This window comes from Geotrypetes seraphini, chromosome 8, assembly GCF_902459505.1.
Source record: "Geotrypetes seraphini chromosome 8, aGeoSer1.1, whole genome shotgun sequence".
In the NCBI taxonomy this organism is placed as follows: Eukaryota; Metazoa; Chordata; class Amphibia; order Gymnophiona; family Dermophiidae; genus Geotrypetes; species Geotrypetes seraphini.
In genome coordinates this window covers 157,674,114-157,695,380 of record NC_047091.1, presented here as the reverse complement: position 1 = coordinate 157,695,380, position 21,267 = coordinate 157,674,114, and the positions used below count along the sequence as shown (strand labels likewise).

At 42.1% G+C, this 21,267-nt stretch overlaps 1 protein-coding gene across 5 annotated transcripts in view; it reads right to left on the bottom strand.

Annotated features, from left to right (window-relative positions):
- The window catches only part of CAMKK2 (calcium/calmodulin dependent protein kinase kinase 2), a 125,181-nt gene that overhangs the window by 27,552 nt on the left and 76,362 nt on the right, over positions 1-21,267 (bottom strand). For all 5 annotated transcript variants that reach the window (XM_033956771.1, XM_033956770.1, XM_033956769.1 and 2 more), the window contains 5 exons: positions 13,975-14,108; positions 11,285-11,321; positions 9,557-9,578; positions 3,842-3,930; positions 1,767-1,966 (listed from right to left, as the gene is read on the bottom strand). In XM_033956771.1, coding sequence (XP_033812662.1) covers positions 1,767-1,966; positions 3,842-3,930; positions 9,557-9,578; positions 11,285-11,321; positions 13,975-14,108 — 482 coding nt within the window. The remainder of the gene's footprint in view (positions 1-1,766; positions 1,967-3,841; positions 3,931-9,556; positions 9,579-11,284; positions 11,322-13,974; positions 14,109-21,267) is intronic.

The following is a 21,267-nucleotide window of genomic DNA, read 5'->3' as shown; positions in this document are numbered from 1 at the left end:
CGCGCGCAGGACTATTTTAAAGTGCTGTGAGAAATGTTGGCGCTCCCATTGCGGGGAAAACACCCCCCCATTACAGAGGAAACAGCCTTTTTTCCCTGTTTTTTTAGGGAAAAATTACTGTTTCCTCTGTAATGGCAACAGGAGTGCCAACATTTCTAAGTAAAGTGAGGGGTTCCCCCCCCCACACACCCCCTCGGAGCGCTTTAAAATAGTGTAGAAATCCAGCACGCTGACGTCCTGGGCAGGTTTGTCTCGGGTGCTTTTGACCCGTCAACCACAGATACACCTGATTCCAATTTCTCGACGAGATCCAATTTTTGTTTGTGCATTTTCGTTTTTTATCCATGACTTCATTCTTTGCTTAATCTACTGCCGGAAACGGATCTTTCGGTTTTAGAGGCTTGTGTATTTTCTGGCACTGCGCATGCCCGAACTTCAATTCTCCCGAAGTGCCCAATGCCGAATATTTTGTCCATTAAATCCAAAGTCCAGATAAACGAGGTCCGGATAATCGAGGGTTTACTGTACTTAAGGGCGGCCACAGTAGCAGTCCACCTGGAATTGGCAGGGGAGGTGCCGCAGATGATCCTTATCTACTCCGCTCCTTCTTTTTCCATGAGATCAAGGATGCTCTCTTGATTTCCCTGCCTCAACTAACTAGAAATTACTATGAGTCTACCCCTTGCCGATGTCATTATTGGCTGCATCAAAAGCTAGCCTGCAGCAGAGGCAGGATGCTCCAAAGGGGCTTTGCCCCTTGGACAGCTCCTTAGAGACTGATTACGGCTGACTAGGCAGTTGATGCGGTACTTTTTATTTCTTTCTTTAGATTTATAGCCAGTCCCCAGAACGGGTTACAATGGCACATACACAAGAGTATTTGAGTCAAATAACATGGGACAGGTTATCGTGTAATTGAAAGGGTTTGAAGAAGGCCTGTGTTTGATATGCTTTATTTTATGATGTTACCGTGTATGATGAACTCTCCAAGTTTATTTAGGAAGTTTGATCCAATCAGATTTTTAGGAGATTTATTTATTTTTTTCCAATTCTATTCTAATAAATATATTTTCAGATTATTGATGTAATTGCAGCAACCTTTTGTATCTTTTGGTGCATTTGATTATTTTCTACACCAGTTGTACTATAATTTAAGGAAGGAGACACAATATCACACAGCATAACACACTCCTCTTCCCTCTAACCCCAGCTCAAAGTGTGGCATACCGAAATCTTGTTAATTTTTTCCATAACTTCCCCAAAAACCACTCATTGATGCCTTCAAATTTACTTTGTACTGTACACTTCTCCCTCCGTATTTGCTGTGATAAGGGATTAAAAGAACCGCAAATACAGAAAAACTGCAAATAAATTTTTCATATGTTATTCGCCGCGAATAACATGGTGGGAGACCTGGCCTGTTCCTGAAGGAGAAGCAAAACACGGTGAAGAAAGTGCTGGGAATCAGCAATTTTCTCGGTAAAAGCCTGGAATCAGCGATTTCTCTATGCAAGCTGATATAATTTGGGGGGGGAGCAGCCAGCAAGCTAAAAACCGTGAATAATTGAAATCGCAAATGCTGAAACCGCGAATACGGAGGGAGAAGTGTATATATTCACATCAGTTTTTTGTAGTATGCACTGATCCATAAGAAATGAGTGACACTTCTGTGCATTATTCATGCCTTCAACCTCTGCTAACTTTACTTTATCAAGCTTCAAACGACCATGAAATGATAACTGACAATAAAACTGATAGCAAGATACCTTTCCGGAAAATATTTTCCTGGTTTCAGAAAGCGTCTCTGGAGCCATAAACGCAGGGGTGCCAACCGTGTTTGTCAAGAAGGCATCGGTGCCTTCAAACTGGTTACTCACACCAAAGTCAGCGATTTTAATGTGACCATCCTCACCAACCAAAAGATTGGAAGGTTTAACGTCCCGGTGTATTATCTTCTGGTAATGCACTGCAACAGTAAAATAAGAAAATTAATCCAACCTAGAATGGAGATAATGGCATTTGTCCCTTGGAGATAACACATAGAATCTCTACACTACTTTCAACTTTTCACAATCATATTTCATTCCAGATTTAATTTATGTGAAGAAGGTGGAAGCTGGAGCTCTGCAGTTAATTCATAGCAATGTGAAAAGCTGGATTTATTTTATTAAAAAAATTATAAGCTGCTCAATTTACCATTTTTGGCAACTACAATATAACAAACTTAAAATTAAAATGCATAATCTACTACATTAACACATAATAGCAAACATCATTAAAACAACTTAAAATACATAAAATAACAAAAGCAAATAAAAGACAAAAAAGGGGACAGATTCAAAACCAATGCTAGGAAGTTTTTCTTCACCCAACAGGTGGTGGACACCTGGAATGCGCTTCCAGAGGGTGTGATAGGACAGAGTACGGTATTAGGGTTCAAGAAGGAATTGGACAGTTTTCTGAAGGAAAAGGGGATAGAGGGGTATAAATAGAGGACTACTACACAGGTCCTGGACCTGTTGGGCCGCTGCACAAGCGGACTGCTGGGCACGATGGACCTCTGGTCTGACCCAGCAGAGGCACTTCTTATGTTCTTATAAAAAAGGAAAAAGACAATTCAGCCTCTTAACATCATATAAAAATCTGCAATCTACAGACCATTCCAGATAATATTCCACCAAGTCTGTCTGCCATATGTCTGCTTGAACAAATAGGTTTTTAAAGACTTTGTTTATTAGTTAGTTGTCTTATCAATGCTATACTGTCATTGTCTCATATATGCTTGGATAGTTTCAAGTTTCAAGTTTATTAGCATTTTTGAATCGCCTATCGAAATATCTAGGCGATGTACACTCTAAAAGCCACAGATAGTGGTTTCACATATATTTTTGACAGGTTAGACATAATACAGACAATTTAAAACAGTTTTTAGAGAACGACCATTACAATACATTTGGGGTTAAGGAATGATATAAGTAGGCAGGGAAGAAGGAGAAAGTTACATCATTTTTATATATTGAAATTTACATAAAGGGAAAACACAGTGGGAACAAGGGGGATTAGAAAGTGCAATATTTATATCAAGAGGTTAAAAATTATGCGTGTTATAATATGTGTTCAAATGCATCTTGAAATAAGAAAGTTTTAAAAATCTTTTAAATGTATGTAAATCTTTTTCTATTCTTATGTAATTCGGTAATGAGTTCCATAACGTAGGTGCCATAACGGAGAATATTTCGTTTCTTCTTATGCCAATAATTTTTAAAGAGGGGATAGATAATAAATTCGAAGTAGATGAACGTAAGGAACGTACGGAGTTATATGGGATGATCATTTTAGAAATAAATTGTGGTTCATTGAAAGTCAGTGTTTTATGTACTAAAAGTATAATTTTAAAAGTAATACGATGGGAAATGGGTAGCCAGTGTGATTTAATCAGTAGTGGAGTGACGTGATCATATTTTTTGGCTTTATGGATTAATTTTATTGCGGTATTTTGAATTATCTGAAGTCGTCTTTTTTCTTTCTGGGTTATATTAATGAAGAGGGAGTTACAATAATCTAATTTAGATATGATAAGAGAATGAATAAGAATATTGATAGATTTAGAATCATACAGGTCCCCCTCCATATTTGCGGGTTCAGCACTCGCGACTTTGATTATTTGCAGGTTTTAGTTTGTTAACTCCATCCCCCCATGACATCATCCTGGAGAGCCGAGAAAAAGGTTGGCGTTTTTTATTCCAGCGTGGACGATGAAGAGAGAAAATGTCAGCACTTCAGCATGGTCAATATGATAAGTGAAAGGACAGACACATATTTACTAATAAGAAGAACTCACAGTATTCGATGCCTTTAATCAGATCCTGGAAGTAGAATCGGGCCTGATCTTCTGTTAAAGGTGTATTGTTTGGAATCTCCATCACAGGCCTAGAATAAAACATCAGAACACATCAAATTAAAAAAAAAAAGTAATCACCACTTTACACAAATTCTTTCATTATGATCATCTTAGGTATACCTCCCCCGAAATTCACAGGTGTTCCGTTCCAGGACCCCCCCCCCCCCCCCCCGTGAATTTTGAAAAACCGCAAATGCGATTTTTAGGCAGGGGAGACAGGAGAAGGCAGCTGAAGAGGCAGGAGAGGGCAGCTGGAGCGCCGGCAGGTGAAGGAAATCTCTCACGGTCTGCACCGACCACCTCTTCCTGTAGTAAAGTCGGGCTACATCAATCAGGAACTGCTTTGACACACAGCTCCTGACTGGTGGTCGGAGCAGACTGCGAATGACCGGGTCCACGATTCGCAAACCGCGAATGACCAGGGAAACACTGTACTTCCATTTATCTGAGTTAGTGAATGGTCTCACAGTGGAAGTGGCATAAGAGCATTTTTTACCTGGGATTACCATCAAAAACCCAAATCTCAAGACATCTTCCCTGCTATAACCAGTAGCCATGACAACCCCATTCTGAGAACATTATACAGTATACTTACTTCCAAATAAACAGATACACGTCAAAGAAAGAGCTTGTGATATATTATCTCATCTCAGATATACTTACTGTTATTTCCTGAAAAAAATATCTGATCACTACTTTGATTTTACTGTTTAATCCATTTTGAAAGCAATTTTCATCCTGTCCTCAGAACTACAAAATCCATAACCACAGGCTTTGTGCCTATTTGCAATTTTCTATGAAAATGTACCAGCAGACATTTGCAATTCTCTTGTTTTGCATGTGGTGCTTTTTTATTTTTACAATCTCTAACCGATCCTGCCCTGGGAACCTCACTTCCTAAATCCCATCCCCTTATATCAGTTGGGGCCCCTACATACACAGATCTACTGTACCTACATATAGGGCGGGCAAGTTTAATACAGTTGATTTTCATGAATACAAATCTATTTACCCAGAGATCCCTTTGAAAATGACTCTCATATGCTCCCTGCATTGGCGGTGGCTGGGGATATTGAGGGCAGGAGAAAGGGGAAGTCCTGGTCATCACTTTTTGTAGAAAAAAAGGTGCTTGTTTTTGAACAGTGTGGATTCACCCTTGATACAGTATAAGCATGGAATCGCCAAACCACTAGAAACATGATGGCATATTAAGGCCATATGGCCCATCCAGTCTGCCCATCCACAATAACCATTATCTCTTCCTCTAACAGATCACACGTGCCTATCCCATGCCTTCTTGAATTCAGACACTGTCTCTGTCTCCACTACTTCCTCCGGGAGACTGTTCCAAGCATCTACCACCCTTTCTGTAAAAAATATTTCCTTAGATTACTCCTGAGCCTATCACCTCTTAACTTCATCCTATGCCCTCTCATTTCAGAGCTTCCTTTCAAATGAAAGAGACTCGACTCATGCTCATTTACGCCATGTAGGTATTTAATCATCTCTATCATATTTCCCCTTTCCCGCCTTTCCTCCAAAGTATACATATTAAGATCTTTAAGACTGTCCACATATGCCTTATGACAAAGACCCCGCACCATTTACCAAAAATCAATCCTCTGGATCAACTTCATCCTTTTTATATTTTTTTTGAAGGTACAGCCTCTAGAATTGTACACAATATTCTAAATGAGGTCTTACCAAAGTCTTATACAGGGGCATCAATACCTCCTTTTTCCTACTGACCATACCTCTCCCTATGCAACCTAGCATCCTTCTAGCTTTCACTGTCACCTTTACAAACTGTTTGGCCACCTTAAAATCATCACATACAATCACATCCAAGTCCCGCTCTTCTGTCGTGCACATAAGTTCTTCACCCCCTAAACTGTACCATTCCTTTGGATTTTTGCAACTACCAAATTTCAGATCATTCTTCATGTTTCCCTAAGTCTTTCTTCATATTATTAACACCATCCAAGATGTCTACTCTTTTGTAGATTTTGGTACCATCCGCAAAGAGGCAAATCTTACCCGACAGCCCTGCAGCAATATTGCTAATAAAAATGTTAAAAAGAACAGGCCCAAGAACAGAACCTTGAGGCACACCACTGGTAACATCCCTTTTCTCAGAGCGATCTCCATTGATCACTACCCTCTGTGGCCTTCCACTCAACCAATTCTTGACCCAGCCCGTCACTTTGGGACCCATCCCGAGGGCACTCAGTTGATTTAGACATCTGTGTGGAACACTGTCAAAGGCTTTGCTAAAATCTAAATGCACCACATCTAGCGCGCTAGAAATCCCATAGGAACATAAGAATTGCCGCTGCTGGGTCAGACCAGTGATCCATCGTGCCCAGCAGTCCGCTCACGCGGCGGCCCTCTGGTCAAAGACCAGCGCCCTAACTGAGACTAGCCCTACCTGTGTACGTTCTGGTTCAGCAGGAACTTGTCTAACTTTGTCTTGAATCCCTGGAGGGTGTTTTCCCCTATGAAAGACTCCGGAAGAGCGTTCCAGTTTTCTACAAGTTTTCAAGTTTATTTGAATATTTGATTAAACGCTTATCCTAAGGTACAAAGCGTTTTACAATAAGGTTAAAAATCTAAGAAGTTACAGGAAGACAAACAGTGTTGACTAACTTGACGTACATGACTTCTTAAGTCATTAAGAAACAATAGGAAGGGGGGGTAGAACTACAATTTTTATATAGAGAAGGTACCACTCTCTGGGTGAAAAAGAACTTTCTTATGTTCGTACAGATTCTATCCCCTTTCAATTTTAGAGAGTGCCCTCTCGTTCTCCTTACCTTGGAGAGGGTGAACAACCTGCTCTTATCTACTAAGTCTATTCCCTTCAGTACCTTGAATGTTTTGATCATGTCCCCTCTCAATCTCCTCTGTTCAAGGGAGAAAAGGCCCAGTTTCTCTAATCTTTCGCTGTACGTCAACTTGCTAGCATCAGGCAGGAAAGAAACTGTATGTTTGCTGTATTAGGAGTGCTTTGATGCTGAACGGATACCAGATGTCAAACCCAGTGGGGGGGTTTTCACAGGATCAGATAAGTGAGCTGTTCTTAAGAACATATGATTTATTCTTTTGCAAGACAACCATCTCTGGATGTCATGCAATATGTTTCGGTGACATTACTTATCATCTGCACACTCTGGGAAGCTATATGAAAAAGATGAAGTTAAGTCATGTTTAGGCAAGAAAAATGCTTTCAATAAGCATATTTAACAGTTTTATATTATTATTTTTTTCTTTTTATTTAACTTTTAAAAAATTTTCCCATAATAGCAAAGGCAACAACCAGAAAATTACCAGATCAATATGATATACAGAAACTGCAAAGGATAAATTCTACCAAAAATAGCCCATATCAAAGGTGAGAGAAATTCTAATCATAAAGAAAATTAAGAAAAAATTACAAAATTCAAGATACTGAAAAAAGAAAGTAACAGGCTAAATATTCTTCTTGACTCCTACTATGCTAATCTGTCAATCTATTTAAGAATCTAATCCCTGAAGAAAATTCTCTATTTGTATTGATTCAAAAATATATTTTGCTCAGGGGAGGGAGTGGGGGGGATGGGGTGTTTAGTTTTTTCTGTTCTTTGCTCTTTTCTTTAAAGCCTTCGTGAAAAACCAACACGGAAGGCTTTATATTGCCTGTTTTATTGTGGCCATTGTTGTAATGATTTTTGTCATATTACTGAATGTCAAAAAGTAATAAAAGTTTATATTATAAAAAAATACATTTTGTTTCCTCTGAATGTTCCCCTGAAATGTTATTAAAAGAAAGTAGCCCTTTTTGTCACCATCCGACTCTTCAGAGTCAGGAAAGCTTTTCTCTGTAGTTGGGTGAAACGACAAATATCAGGAAAAATTTGAATTTCTTAACCAAAAAAGGCCTGGATTCTCAGAAAGCCGCTGAAGGTTAGTCACTGACACCTACTGGTGACTAACAAGGGTTTTAAATGACTCCAAATGGCACAATAATTGGTTGTGCCATTAAAAATCAATTAAAACCTAATCAAAACAAAAAATTAGGCGACGATAGGCGGCCTCCCGGACTGGCGCCTAGGTCCAGGGCACCTAGCATTTCCTAGTGATGTTGAAGCCCGGAAATTGGCATATTTAGGGGATCTGGCATCACTAGGCAATGCTAGCCATGATTCAGGAAGGTCCCTAGGCACCGAAAATGTAGGCCTGCAAAACCCTGGCCTTCATTTCTGGCACTGAGGGTCCTTGGGAGCCGCGATTGTAAGCGGTGCCTCTCGTTGACTGACACGCAGCAGGCTCCTGCTTTGTAAACGCCTGCCGAGGCAGGCACCGCTTAAAGAATCCAGGCCCAAATTTCTAACAGTTTTATATTCATTTATTGATTATAACCTACCGAGAATAGGGTTTTCCACAAGATGAATGGGCTAGAAAAGCTTGTAAATAAGTAATTAAATATTTGGCATAATTTTTGTACGCCACTTCTCTGTTAAACGCTAAAAACTTGTCCTTAATGGGAACAGTTGGGGGGGTCCTGTATTTTTTGTTATTTTTGTCACTCTAGGGTGACACCTAGTGGTTGGATTTAAGGCCCAAGATTGCAGAAGATTCTAGAAGTCCTGGTGTGTGGTCCCAGGACCAAGGACTGCCCCTAGGTGGTATCAAATGAAGGCTCTTGGCAGCAGGATAAATACAGGGTGGACAATTTTTCAAAGGGTCACTGGCTTTGAAAACTGGGACAATGGCTTTGAAAATTGCTCTTATGTTCAAATAATTTTTATTAAAGTCAAGAAAACAAAGGCAGTACAAGCTCTTTCAATTTTCATAAGAGGAGACCAACTATACCCCCCTGCCCCCCACCCCCAACCACTACCCCCACCCTCCAAACCACAGTCATTCTCTAAACAGCAATACAATGGACTAACAATTAAAAATTGCTCTTATAAATGATTTTATTTTATGGTCTAGGAATTAAAACAAAATCCTTTACAGTACACCACAGAATGCATGTCCATGTACAAAAAGTCCTGAGATCTACAAAATTGCTGGGCTTTTAAAATATGTTTCACCCCTTGCCCCCCTTTTATGAAGCCACATTAGCGGGTTTTATCACCAGCCAGGGTGGTAAGAGCTCTGAGACTCATACAATTCCTATGAGCGTTGGAATTTTTACCGCTCCGGCCATAAAAAACGCTAATGCAGCTTCATAAAAAGGGGTGGAGGAATGGTAATTTGTGATCTGTAGTGCTAGAATACATGATCTCATTAAGTAGTTTTAAAGCCACTTTTCCACTGGTATTTGCTGTGCATTAACTACTCCTGGTGGAATTCTATGCGCACGAGATCGCAGTTCACATAAACAGTCGGGTCTAAGCCGGCACAGGAGGAGGAAGTGACACACTGTGGAGGGGTTCACTTCCTCCTCTACCGCCCTTGACTGCACTGAATTCTGCAAAGCATTACATAATTCTATGCATCCTGAGGAGATGAGGAATTCTGCACTTGCAGAATTCCTCAGGAATAAAAGACAGACGCACAATATCACAGGGAAGAATCTGACACATCATAGTGCTTCATTTTTCCTTCAACCTTTCTGCCACCATCAAACATATGGTTTTATCATTATACAAACAACATGCTGAAACTTACCCTTGTTTTACTAATTCGAAGACTGCAATGCAACGAGAGAGAGAGTACAAGAGTCAATTAACCTGTATCTCTATTTTGATTAAAATTACATTAAAGTAGATACATAATACATAATTGTTTTGTTTTCCATGTTGTTGGCAGCATGGTACATTTTATTTTAGTTAGTCCTCATTTTTGTCGTTAAAAGTGCAACCTATTTTGAAGTAGTGCAAAATCTTTCTAAATAGGGTGCACTATTTCAGAAAAAAATGCACATTCTTTTGCGCATACAAGAGGGTTCTACAGTGCATTATTATCAACAAATAAAGAAAACCACAAACCCCTGGATTCTATTGCATAATGAACCCTTATAAGTGCTAACAAGTAGGGCTGCAAGTTAATTGCAGTTAACTCTGCAATTAATGCATAATTAATCGCAATTAAAAACAATAATCGTGATTAAGAAAATTAATCGTGTTACAGCATCTCCTGTCTCCACCAAACATCTCTTCTGCTCTCTTCCACTCCCAACTCCTGTTCAGCATCTTTACTCCCACCTGCATTTCAGCCTCATCCTCTCTCCTCCCTCCCCCAGTCTACCTTAAAAATGGTGATTTGTTGTTCCACGACAGTAGCAGAATTCCACATTTGCTGCCTAATCTGGTCTGAGACTTTCCCTCTGATCGGTCCTGCCCAGGAAGTGATGTCAGAGAGGTTGGGTTGGACCAGAGGGAAAGCTTCAAAGCAGGCAGCAAATGTGCAACACTGTCATTGCCAGGGACCAATATAAGAACACCTTTAAGGTAGATCACTGGGGTGGGGGGAACAGACACAGAACCATGAGTAGAAAGAAAGGAGTGAGGTCAGTGGCATACTAAGGAGGGGGGCATGGACCTCCCCAAGTGATGTGTTAGGTGATAACCTGGCTCTTCTCCCATGCCTTTAATACATGTGCAGACAGGTTATCCACTCACTCCATGTCTGGACTAGCTTGCCACACATCTTTGTAACTGAAACCAGTTCCACATATCTTATTCAACTTATATAATTTTGCCTCCAATTTAATTGCCCATCTATTTATCCTAATAAGAACATAAAAATAGCCTCACTGGGTCAGACCAATGGTCCATCAAGCCCAGTAGCTCCTTCTCTTGGGTGGTGAATCCAGGTCACTAGTACCTGGCCAAAACCCAAAGAGTAGTGACATTCCAGCATCTCAAAGAATAGTCAGAGTCCGGAACCCCAATGAGAGCAACATTCCAGAGCTGATATTGTAATGTCATAATGCCTCATTCCACAGTGCCTCAGAGCCAACCTCAGCAGTGATGTTACAATGGCTTAATTGTCCTATACTTGTCTCATTTAAGAATATAAGAATAGGCTTACTGGGTCAGAGCAATGGTCTATGTAGCCCAGTATCCCATCTTCACAGTGGCCAATCCAGGTCACCAGAACCTGGCAAAAACCCAGAGTAGCAACATTCCATGCTACCGATCCAGGGCAAGCAGTGGCTTCCCCCATGTCTTTCTCAATAACAGACTATGGACTTTTCCTCCAGGAAATTGTCCAAACTTTTCTTAAACCCAGCTACGCCATCCGCTCTTACCTGCTATTTTTACTGTTCTACATACACATCACAGGGGAAAAAACACAGCTACATTTTTCAATTTCTCGCCAGTTAAAACACTTTTTTGAAAAAGATACAGGATATCTATGTAATCAGGTTTTGGGCATTGCTTGCTTACATACCCATGTAGAGATGGTCTTCACTGGGATCATCTAACACCTAAGAAAACAAAATGATAAGTTCTCATCTTAGACATTCATTTCTTTTCCATTCCTGTAGCACAGCTAAGTATTTGTTAGGGCTAAAGGCAAGCACTGTGGACCTGGTCCTATAAAAAGCCCCCAGATTGAGAATGCCTAGCTGAGTTCCATATTGGATTCTTGAACCGTGTGTCCCGATTTTAGGCCTCTACCACAGCTTAGTAAAAAAAGAGCCTAAAGTTATGTACCTGGGGCAAGGGAGAGTTAAATGAGCCACAGTGAGAATCAAACCCAGTTCTCCCAAGTTCTTAGCCCACTGCACTAGCCAAAAGGCTATTCCTCCACTCTGCTGTGCTAATCTTCATGAGGATGTTTTACGAACAGCTGCAGCCCATGAGGCGCTTTCAGTGCCTATACCTTACTTGCATTCATGTTTTAAGGGGACTGGAACAAGCAAATGCAAAATGTGTGCACAAAGCATCTCCCGGCACGTGCTCTGCATCTATTATTTGCGTGGGTGGTAAGAAGGGCTGACTACATTTGAAAACTGAACGGGGTTTCCCTCCCCCCCACATGACTAAAAGAAACGCACAATGAAAGCCACGTGTGAGGTAATTTTAGAAAAGGACATCTGTGTGCCTTTATGAGAGGCTCCCAGAAGCACCCCCAGTCCCAAGTAAATCCTGATGCACACATTTGCATGTGCCCCAAAATTGGGGTAAACGTGTGCAAGAAAAATTCAACACCTCCAGGAATGCCTACACGTGTACATATGTGATCCCATAGGTTCAGGGGTGTCAAAGTCCCTCCCTCAAGGACCGCAATCCAGTCGGGTTTTCAGAATTTCCCCAATGAATATGCATGAGATCTATTTGCATGCACTGCTTTCATTGAATGCTAATAAATCTCATGCATATTCATTGAGGAAATCCTGAAAACCTGACTGGATTGCAGCCCTCGAGGAGGGACTTTGACACCCCTGCCATAGGTATACATATGTGCCTAACTGACTGACCTTCCTGTGTGTAAAACCAGTGTTATGCACAGAAAAATCTTCCAAAACTGCTTACTTTAATGGGATAATTTTCTAATTTAAAAAAACTCCCCTCCGCAAAAAGCTACTGTTAATGGAAATACTGGCAAAAGAACACAAACTTAAGCAGTTCCAGTATTAAACATACAAAAAGATCCTGCTATGATTTCAATACAGGGAACTGCAGCTCACTTTACACCTCTCCCTTTCAAACCTCAGGTTAACAGGATTTTAATTCTTCATGTTCTACAAATATCACAGCCGGTTTGCATGTTTCCTAGGAAACAGATGCAGTATCTGTGAGCGGTTGCTGAAAGGTGTCATAATTAATCTTTTAAGAACAAAGCAGGCAAAGAATTTCTTATGTATATAATACCAAGGAGATCTTCCCAGAGAAGCTCTTCCATGCCTGCTGGGCTCTAGCCCAGGGGAAGTTCAGTGCTCTGAGTGCCACTCCTGGCTGGTTTCTGATTTTGACTGGAGATGAAGACAGAATGATGCAGTATATATGACCTCTGGAAGGGATAAGAGCCGAAAACAGCCCCGCTCTGAGGAGATTATCAGTTTATGGACCGAGGCATCTTAAGAATTACCACCCTTCTTCCCTTCTCTAATGTGACCAAAATTTTCATTTCTCCCCTCCCCCCGACTCGTCTTTTGCCACCATAAGAACATAAGAACTGCCATCACCGGATCAGACCCAAGGTCCATCGAGTCCGGCGATCCACACACGCGGAGGCCCAGTCAGGTGCACACCTGATGTAGTTTTAGTCACCCGTATCCCTCTATGCCTCTCATTTTTCCCTGTTCTCAAAGGTTATTAAAATGTTGTTCAGTACATGGCCATCTGAAGAACAGCGTCAGAAATAGTTCTTACAAGTGTTGCACCCTCCCCTCCCAACCACCGGAGGTCACTGTAGTAGCTGGAGATGAAGAGCATATGGTAATGTTACATTGCACTTCCAGGACTGGCAGTGTTGCAGTGTTGATGGCAGAGATCTGGCAACCCTTAATTTGTCTTCTACCTACCTAGGATTACCAGACGTCTGGGAAAATCTGGACATATCCTCTTTTTAGAGGACTGTCTGGGTGCCCGGATGAATTTTCCAAAACTTGGTATTATGTCCGGATTTTGGAAAGCCCCCCACCTCCAGCCACATCTGGAGGGCTTCTGAGCATGCCCAAATAATATCACACGCATCTGCACATGCTCAGAGGCTCTCCAGACATGGCCTGGTCAGACAAGAAAGATGAAGTTTTGTGGAGGCGGGGCCAGAGGCATAATGGGATAGGGCTGGAGACAGAACAAGGCGGGGCCATGTGTCTAGGTTTATACCTCGGAAAATCTAGTAACCCTATATCTGCCATTCACTATATACCCTTCAGACCATCTCTTAGCCTCCCTATGTGTACAATGCATAAGATAAGCTTTTGACCCTGCTAAGTACAATGCTGGCATTCACAGAAAATAAAATCTTGGACAAGTTGGTAAGAAATTTCTGTTGTAAACCTCTGTAGTTCTGTCAAAATAATGGGGCCATCCCTTCAACGAAAGCTTCATTAGTTTTTTTTTTTGTGTGTGTGTGTATGTACTTGTCAATGACAAAAGATTATAAGCTAGATCTGGTCTCAGTCTCACCTCAATTAGCTTTACTATGTTAGGGTGATCCAACTTCTTTAAAATGGCAATTTCTTGATAAACTCGTTCAATAGGTCCTTTGGGTGGTAAACAACCTTCTGTCTCTATTTTGGCACCTCGAGGGGGTGGTCGACCTGTTTAACACACAAATGAGATAAAGAAGTGCAGAATATTCACAAAATGGAACAACTAATGAAACCAGTTCACAGAATCTAATCTAATCTAATCTAAACCTTAAGTTTATATACCGCATCATCTCCATGAGAATGGAGCTCGACACAGTTTACAAGAACTTAAAATAGTGGGTAGAGAAGAAGAAAAAGGATTACTTGAACTTATGTGTAGAAGGGGGGAGAGAAAGGGGGGAAGGATAGAGCTACAATTTGCTGAAAAGCCAGGTTTTCAGTTGTTTGCGGAATAACTGAAGGGAGCTCAGGTTCCGCAGCGGGGTGGTGAGGTCGTTCCAAAGACCTGTGATTTTGAAGAGAAGGGATTTTCCCAGTTTGCCTGAATAGTGGATGCCGCATGGAGAGGGGAAGGCTAGTTTAAGCCTTTGGGCAGTTCTGGAGGAGTCGGGACTGGAGGAGTTGAAAGACAGTGGGATAAGAGGAGGCAGGATTCTGTGAATGATCTTGAAAGCCAGGCAGGAACATTTGAAATGGATTCTGGAGATTATTGGGAGCCAATGAAGTTTGGCAAGGAGTGGGGAGGCATGGTCAGACTTGCGTTTTGAGAAGATCAGTTTGGCTGCAGTATTCTGGATTAGCTGGAGTCTTAGAATACTTTTTTTTGATAGATTTAAGTAGATGGCGTTGCAGTAATCTAGTTTGGAGAGGATGATGGATTGGACAAGGATGGCAAAGTGTTGTTGGCTGAAGTAGGATCTAGCTTTCCTCAGCATGTGAAGGCTGAAAAAGCATGATTTTGCCAAGGAGTTGAGGTGGTCATTGAGGGAGAGAGAGGAATCGATAGTGATACCAAGGACCTTGCATGAGAACTCGAGCTGTAGTGTATCGCCTGTGGGTAGTGTGAAAAGTGTGGGCAGGTGTTCGAATTTTGGGCCGAGCCAGACTAGTTTTGTTTTAGATTAGTTTAGTTTCATCTGTACCGAGAGGGACCAGGCACGGAGTCTCATTATGCAAGCTGTAATGTTTTCGTGGAGGTTAGTGAGGTTCTGGTCAGTCTCAAGGAGGACAACGATGTCATCTGCATAAGTGTAGATTGTTTCCAGGGGGGATAGTTGAAAGAGTTTCAGGGAGGACATGTAGATGTTAAAGAGAATAGGGGAAAGGGGTGATCCTATGCCAGACTGACACGACTTCAAACATGATCTGATTGTTCCTCAAAAAATATAATCATGCGACTAAAAAACCACTATAAAGCATAAACCAAAAATTGCCAGAGGCAGATAGTAGGTTGATATCCTTTTTATATTAATGAAGGCTTTGTCTCACACAAAGAACATAAGAATAGCCTTATTGGTCAGACCAATGGTCCATCAAGCCCAGTAGCCTATTCTCATGGTGGCCAATCCAGGTCACTAGTACCTGGCTAAAACCCAAAGAGTAGCAACATTCCATGCTACCGATCCAGGGCAAGCAGAGGCTTCCCCCATGTCTTACTAACAGACTATGGACTTTTCCTCCAGGAAATTGTCTTCTTAAAACTAGCTACGCTATCCACTCTTACTACAACCTCTGGCAATGCGTTCCAGAGCTTAACTATTCTCTGAATGAAAAAATGTTTCCTCCTATTAGTTTTAAAAGTATTACTCTGTAATTTTGAGTGTCCTTTAGTTTTTGTAAATCCTGATGCAGTAAAAGAACGATCCACTTGTACCCATTCTACACCACTCAGGATTTTGAATATGTTCATCATATCTCCCCTCAGCCATCTCTTTTCCAAGCTGAAGAGCCCTAACCTTTTTATTCTTTCCTCATACAAGAGGAGTTCCATCCCCTTTATCATCTTGGTCGCTCTTCTTTGAACCTTTTCTAGATCATAGGAAAAAGCGGAGCAGAAATACTTTTTTGAGAGGAATAAGCAATCTAAGCATCGGAAATATTGAACGCCATCTTCGATATACATTGATAGAGAGGGTGGATAGGGACAGATTCTTCAGACTGAGGGGGACAACAGGTACGAGGGGGCATTCGGAGAAACTGAAGGGAGATAGGTTCAAAACAAATGCAAGGAAGTTTTTCTTCACCCAAAGGGTCGTGGACACTTGGAATGCGCTAGCGGAGGAAGTGATCAGGCAGAGTACGGTACAGGGATTCAAACAGGGATTGGACGGATTCCTGAGGGATAAAGGGATCGTGGGATACTGAGAGAGGTGCTGGGATGTAACACAAGTATAGAAAGCTAACCAGGTAATAAGTATAGAAAGCCAACCAGGTCGTACATGTGCAAGACCGGAGGGTTAGGACTTCGATGGGAAGATAGGACTTCAATGAGAAACCAAGGTGGCAAGGGAGCCCCTTCTGGTGATTCAGACAGGTCGTGACCGGTTTGGGCCGCCGCGGGAGCGGACTGCTGGGCAGGATGGACCTGTGGTCTGACCCGGCGGAGGCACTGCTTATGTTCTTATCTGATTGTTGGTATTCGCTTGGGTACTCAAGTGATCCATTGTGGGGGAGGTTTTGATAAGAGGCTCCAAGCTCTGCAAACAGATCAGGTTTTCAGGGAACCCAGGTTATGCAGACTGTCCACCCTCCCAAAGCACTCATGCTTACTGATGTCAATTTAAAGCTTATGGTTCCATGTTACTTGTTCCCAGGGGATAACAATATCTGCAAATGGGTCGTGTGGCTTTCACTATTTGAAAAACAAACCTGTCCATGGAAGAGTCCTTATCAAATATGGGTGCGGGCACAGGTACGGGTCGTGCATTTGATATACTGCCTTTCTGTGATCCATCCAACGTGATTTACCTATTACATACAGACACTAATCCAAAGTGGGAAAGACAGACGGCCAAGATACCAACATCCAGGGTTTAGTGTGCGTTTCAGGACTGCATCCTAAAGCATTCCGAGTCTGCCATCCTGTTTCTTATAAACTGAAACTATAAGCCAGCAATGGGAGCTCAGAACGGTTTACTTGAATTCATTCAGGTACTCAAGCATTTTTCCCTGTCCCAATGGACTCACAATCTATCTAATGTACCTGGGGCAAGGGGGGGGGGGAATTAAGTGACTTGCCCAGAGTCACAAAGAACAGCGTGGGTTTGAACCCAGAAATCACATTGTTGTCAATAAGGGCCAATATTTGATTGGTAGCTTCCAAATATTGGCACTAATTTGCTCATTACTCAATTAAATCAAGCACAAGCCCAAATTTGCACGCACAATTTTAAGCGCCATTTTTAGAATTCCCCTGTAAATGCACGTTCTGGCTACCAACCCGATGGGGGACATTTACTCCAACCTTAAGGTGCATTTTATTAAGAAAAGTGGGCACCTACTTTTCTTTATAAAACAGATTTATAAAAGGCAACTCAAATAATAATAATAATAATAACTTTATTTTTATATACATAAGAACATAAGAACATAAGCAGTGCCTCTGCCGGGTCAGACCATAGGTCCATCCTGCCCAGCAGTCCGCTCCCGCGGCGGCCCAAACAGATCACAACCTGTCTGAATCATCTGAAGGGGCTCCCCTGCCACCTTGGCCTCCCAATTTGGTCCTGCCTTCCCATCGAAGTCCCAGCCCTCCGGTCCTGCACATGCACGACCTGTTTGGTTTATACTCAATACCTGACAAACTTTCTATACTTTTGTTACATCCCAGCTCCTCCCTCAGTATCCCATGATCCCTTTATCCCTCAGGAATCCGTCCAATCCCTGTTTGAATCCTTGGACCGTACCCTGCCTGATCACTTCCTCCGGTAGCGCATTCCAAGTGTCCACGACCCTCTGGGTGAAAAAGAACTTCCTTGCATTTGTTCTGAACCTATCTCCCTTCAGTTTCTCAGAATGCCCCGCTGTATTTGCTGTACCGCCAACAATCTTGCGACTTCTAGGCGGTTTACAATAAAAGAAACTGTAAATACAATAAAAATAAAGAGAAACTTTACGTACAGCGAATTGAAGAGTATAGCAGTGAATATCTCGTACAACGAATTAAAGAGTATAGCGGTGTACATCTGATAACATTAATAATGTTAACGTCAGTTTGTGTGTTGCAAGGCCAGGAAGTGCCAAGTTGTTTACACAGAAGTAGAAATGTTCCGTAAGTTGAATAGAGTGTTCATATTTAGTGATTGGGGGTTGGGTTAACAGTTTGCAAGTTCAGGTATGTGGTGATATTACGAGGGGGGTTGATGTTCCGGTTCGTTGCCTAGGTATTTCAGGAATAGGTAGGTTTTTAGGTGTTTCCTGAATTCTTCATAGTTGTTTGTGTGCGCGATTAGTTTTCCTAGGTCTTTACCCCATATGGCTGCTTGATATGATAGCAGTTGTTGATGGTGTCTCTTATATTTGCACCCTCTAGCCGGTGGGGAGACAAATTTCATGTGTGTTTTTCTTTCATGTCTATTGGTTGGGAATGAGAAGAGGTCTGTGATGTATTTTGGGGCTAGACCATTTAATACTTTGAAGCAGAGACATCCTAGCTTGAACTTCGTGCGCGCCTCCATCGGCAGCCAGTGTAGGAGTCGGTAGGAAGGGGTTATGTGATCGGACTTCTTCAGCCCGAAAATCATCCTGACTGCTGCATTTTGTATCAGTTGTAGTCTTTGCATTTGCTTCTGTGGGATTGTTAGATGGGTGATGTTGCAGTAGTCCAGGTGGTTTAGTATTAGGGATTGTACTAGGATTCTGAAGGCTGAAGTGTGGAAGTACGCTTTGATGGATTTAAGTTTCCAGAGAGTAAAAAACCCTCTTTTGATTAAGGAGTCTATGTGGTCTTTCATGGTTAGTCCTTGGTCTAGTATTACTCCTAGAATCTTCATCGTTGGTTGAATGGGGTAGTTTAGATTGTTAATGTGTAATGATATTGTCGTATTTTGTGCGTGTGGTGAGGCTATGAAGAATTTAGTTTTTTCTGAATTGAGCTTCAGTTTGAAATCTGTGGTCCATTGATCCATTGTGTTTAGCGCTTCAGTTGCTATGGGGGTGATTTCGGAGGGGGATGCTGTAAACGGGATTATGATTGTGAAGTCGTCTGCATAGCTGAATACTTTTATGCCTCGCTGGGTTAGCTTCGTGCCTAGTGTAGCTATATAGCGCTTGCCCTGATATAAAATTACCCACACTGGGGGCAATTTTATAAGTGAAAGCTTTTTGTTCTGTAACGGCAAGTGGATGCCCACATTTCATTACAGAATTACTGCGTCTAACATTTACGTACCAGACTAGGGGATGCTCAATGAAGTTACAGGGAAATACTCTTAAAACCAATAGGAGGAAATTTTTTTTTCACTCAGAGAATAGATAAGCTCTAGAACGCGTTGCCAGAGGATGTGGTAAGAGCGGATAGCGTAGCTGATTTTAAGAAAGGTTTGGACAAGTTTCTGGAGGAAAAGGCCATAGTCTGTTATTGAGAAAGACATGGGGAAAGCCACTGCTTGCCCTGGATTGGTAGCATGGAATATTGTTACACCTTGGGTTTTGGCCAGGTACTAGTGACCCGGATTGGCCACCGTGAGAATGGGCTACTGGGCTTGATGGACCATTGGTATCACCCAGTATGGCTATTCTTATGTTCTTACCTGAGCCAAGTATAGAACAATCAAGCCACTGTAACATCATTGATGAGGTTGGCTCTGAGGCACTGTGGAATGAGACATTATGACATCACAATCTCAGCTCTAGAATGTTGCTCTCATTGGGGGTAAGAACATAAGAACATAAGCAGTGCCTCTGCTGGGTCAGACCAGAGGTCCATCATGCCCAGCAGTCCGCTCACGCGGCAGCCCATCAGGTCCAGGACCTGTATATTTATCTATACCCTTCAATCCCCTTTTCCTTCAGGAAAACATCTAATCCTTTCTTGAAACCCAATACTGTACTCTGTCCTACCACACCCTCTGGAAGCGCATGCCAGGTACTCTGGGTGAAGAAGAACTTCCTAGCATTGGTTCTGAATCGGTCTCCTCTTAATTTATCCGAATACCCTCTCATTCTTGTAGTCTTCGAAAGTTTGAAGAATCCGACCCTCTCCACTTTCTCTATGCCCTTCATGATCTTGTAAGTCTCTATCATGTCTCCTCTAAGCCTCTGCTTTTCAAGGGAAAAGAGCCCCAGTTTCTCCAATCTTTCAGCATATGAATCTTGCTATTCTTTGAGATGCCGGAATGTTGCTACTCCTTGGGTTTTGGCCAGGTACTAGTGACCCGGATTGGCCACCGTGAAATCGGGCTACTGGTCTTGATGGACCATTGGTCTGACCCAGTAAGGCTATTCTTATGTTCTTATCATAACTGCGATCGCATAAATATGGCAGGGGCATGCATAAGTTACAGTATTCTGTAAGCTATATGTGTAAATTGCAGCTCCGTCCATTCCCCTCCCACGCTCTACCTCTGCCATTTACATGCTATGCCACTAAGGAGCCCTTGCAAAATAGCACTTTGAACATCACATGATTTTATGATTTAGCGTGTACAACACCCCTTCTTCCTTTGTTTTAGGGTTTGTTTAACTTGCTGTGATGTGTAGTATGTTTTGGGGTTATAAAATGGGAACCCTTCTGGTCTATATTAACACCAGTGGCCCATAGTCGCCTTCTGAATGCTTGATGTTGAACTGCTTTGCTCTCCAGACTGTGACATCTTGTTTCTGTATACCTACCTAGCATAGGGAGGGGGAGTTTGAGGGGAGGGATTGGGGGATTTGGAGGTTTTTGCTTAGGGGGGGCTGGGGGAGGGTACTTCTTTGCTCCTGAACATACAGTGTTCCCCCGTGAATTTGCGGTTCCTCTCATTCGCGGCATTCTCCGACTGTCTCTCCTTGTACTAAAATCGGGCTATACCAATCAGGAGCTGTATGTCAAAGCAGCTCCTGATTGGTGTAGCCCGACTTTAGTACAGGAAGAGACGGTCGAAACATACCGCAAGTGATTTCCTTCACTCGCCGGCACTCCACCTGCCCTCTCCTCCCTCTCCAGCTGCCCTCTCCTGTCTCCGCAAGAGAAAAAAACGCATTCACTGTTTTTCAATATTTGCGGGGGTTCCTGGAATGGAACCCCTGCGAATATCGGGGGAGTACTGTACTCTGTTTATTGTTTCCTTACATGATGTGTGCGTTTTGGTTTGTACTGTTCTTTCTCACCAGGTGGTTTTTTGCT